At 72.6% G+C, this 2,612-nt stretch overlaps 1 protein-coding gene across 1 annotated transcript in view; it reads left to right on the top strand.

Moving 5' to 3' along the window:
* Positions 1-2,612, top strand: part of SSPO (SCO-spondin) — a gene marked incomplete at its 3' end in the record, with an annotated part of 32,717 nt that overhangs the window by 17,385 nt on the left and 12,720 nt on the right. Inside the window, exons 32-38 of the mRNA XM_026089815.1 lie at positions 2-115; positions 308-490; positions 566-716; positions 879-1,038; positions 1,135-1,189; positions 1,565-1,786; positions 1,931-2,058. Of these exons, the coding sequence (XP_025945600.1) occupies positions 2-115; positions 308-490; positions 566-716; positions 879-1,038; positions 1,135-1,189; positions 1,565-1,786; positions 1,931-2,058 (1,013 nt within the window). The remainder of the gene's footprint in view (position 1; positions 116-307; positions 491-565; positions 717-878; positions 1,039-1,134; positions 1,190-1,564; positions 1,787-1,930; positions 2,059-2,612) is intronic.

The raw sequence follows: 2,612 nt of genomic DNA, 5'->3' as shown, positions 1-2,612 counted from the left end.
AACGTCACGGCCTGCCCCGCGGGGCTGGTGAGGCGGCAATGTGCCCCCTGCCCCGTGTCCTGCGCCGACCTCTCCAGCCGGGCGAAGTGCAGGCGCGAGCAGCCCTGCAGCCCAGGTGAGGGGCTGCGGAGCTCGGGGCCAGGAGCCGGGTGCAGCATCGCCGCTGCGCCTCCCCCCCCTCCACCGGTCGCATCTCCCTGGCTCCGGCGAGGCTGCAATGCAGCCGGGGGGGGACCCTCCCTTTGGAGGGGGGGGGACGCGGAGCAGGGGGGGTGGCAGCCCCGGTGGCCCTGTGCTCGCCGCTCAGGGTGCTGGTGCGCGGAGGGGCTGGTGCTGGACGGCGAGCGGCGGTGCGTGCGCCCGCGCGACTGCCCCTGCGAGGTGGAGGGGGTGCGCTACGGGCCGGGGCAGCTGGCGAAGGTGAACTGCCGCGTCTGCGCCTGCCAGGACGGGCAGCTGAAGCGCTGCCGCCACAACCCCGAGTGCGCAGGTGGGTGCCGGCACAGGGGGGTCCCCGCCGCCGCCGGCCGTGCCCCCCCTCCTCACCCGTCCCCCTGCCCCGCAGTGAACTGCGGCTGGTCGACCTGGTCGCCCTGGGGCGACTGCTTGGGACCCTGCGGCGTCCAGAGCATCCAGTGGTCCTTCCGCAGCCCCAACAACCCCAGCAAGCACGGCGGCGGGCGCCAGTGCCGCGGCATCTACCGCAAGGCGCGCAGGTACCGCCCCGCTCCCCGGGGGGGGCCGCGGGAATTTTCCCCGGCGTGGAGCCGCGAGGCTCGGCACGGGGTTGGGGGGAAAGTCGGGATTGAGGGGGGGGGGTGTCCACGCGCTCCGGCTGAGCTCGGGGCGCCCCATCCCCTCCCTTCCCCGCGGCGCAGGTGCCAGACGGAGCCGTGCGAGGAGTGCGAGCACCGCGGGCGGCCCCACGCGCCGGGGGACCGCTGGCGGTCGGGGCAGTGCCACGTGTGCCAGTGCCTGCGCAACCTGACGGTGCAGTGCTCGCCCTACTGCCCCTACGGCGCGGCCGCCTGCCCCGAGGTGAGCGCCCCGCGGCCGGCACCCCCGGGGGGCACGGCGGCGCTGCGATCAGCGCCGCGATCGGCGGGACGGTGACGCTGCCCCTTCCTCCCGCAGGGCCGGGTGCTGGTGGAGGGCCGGGGCGATGCCTGCTGTTACTGCGCCGAAGCCAGTGAGTTCGGGGCTCCCCGGGGAGCACCGCTGCTGCCGCCGGCGCACCGGGAGTCGTGCACGCCGGTGCATGTGCGCTCGTGTGAGCGCCGTGCTCCCGCTCAGCGGAGGCTTTCCCCGCCGCAGGGGACAACCGGATGGCGACCCTGGCCCCGCCGGCTCCGAGGCCCCCAGCTGCCACGCCGGCAGCCCCCACCGGCAGCCCCCTTCTCACCTTCCCGCTGCCTCCGCTCGGCGGTAAGTGGGACCCCTCCTGGCCGCGGGCGCTGGGCACGCGGTGCCGGGGGGACCTTTCCGGTGGGGGGGCGGCCGCGGGGGGGGGGGTGCTGCAGCCACGGTGCCCCCACGGCTGCCCTGCTTCTCTGGCCCCCGGCAGATCCCTGCTACGGCCCGCTGGGCGTCGCGGCGCTGCCGGACAGCAGCTTCACGGCTTCCTCGGAGCAGGCGGGCAACCCTGCCGGCGCCGGCCGCCTCGACCGCGCGTCGCCGCCGGCGCTGGAGCTGCAGGGCTGGGCGCCCCCGGCCGACGCGTACCCCCAGCTCCTCTCCCAGCCCCCCTACCTGCAGCTGGACCTGCTGGAGCCCAGGAACCTCACCGGTGGGTGCCGGGTGCGCGGAGAGAGCCGGGGTGCCCCGGCGTCCTCGGGGTGCTGCCTCCTGCCCCCATCCCGGGGCGGCGAGGGACCGGCACCCGCTGGGGTCTGCGCCCTGTGCCGAYGCCTGCCCCGCTCTCCTCTCGCAGGGGTGGTGGTGCAGGGGGCCGGCTCCAGCGACGCCTACGTCACCGCCTTCCTCCTGCAGTTCAGCGCCGACGGCGCCCGCTGGCACGACTACCGCGAGGTCTCTGCCGATGGCCAGCCRGAGCCCAAGGTGCTGTCTGTGCCAGACGGTGACCGTGCATGCGTGCATGCATGTGCATGTGTGTGTGTGCATGCATGTGTGTGCATGCATGTCTCTGTGCGTGCACGCATGTCTGTGTGTGCATGTCTGTGTGCATGCATGTCTGTGCGTGCACACATGTGTGTGTGCATGTGTGTGTGCATGTCTGTGTGCATGCATGCATGTGTGCTTGTGCATGCGTGCGTGTGCATGCATGCGTGTGTGCATGCACTCAGGGAAGGTTGCATGGATCCAAGGGTCCTGCCCCTGCTGTCCAGCTGCCTCCCAGCATCTTTGAGTCTCCCCCTTCCAGCCAGCCGGGCCCTGGCCCCATCCCAGCCCTGGGAAAGCCCTGGACTCTGCTGGGCTCAGTATGCACAGGGGTGTGTTTGTGCATGCACAGGGGTGTGTTTGTGCATGCACAGGGATGTGTTTGTGCATGCACAGGGGGGTGTTTGTGCATGCACAGGGATGTGTGTGTGCATGCGCAGGGATGTGTTTGTGCATGCACAGGTGTGTGCTTGTGCATGCACGAGGGTGTGTGT

Source organism: Apteryx rowi, unplaced genomic scaffold (genome assembly GCF_003343035.1).
Source record: "Apteryx rowi isolate R43461 unplaced genomic scaffold, aptRow1 scaffold_83, whole genome shotgun sequence".
NCBI lineage: Eukaryota > Metazoa > Chordata > Aves > Apterygiformes > Apterygidae > Apteryx > Apteryx rowi.
This window is presented reverse-complemented; position numbering and strand designations above follow the sequence as displayed.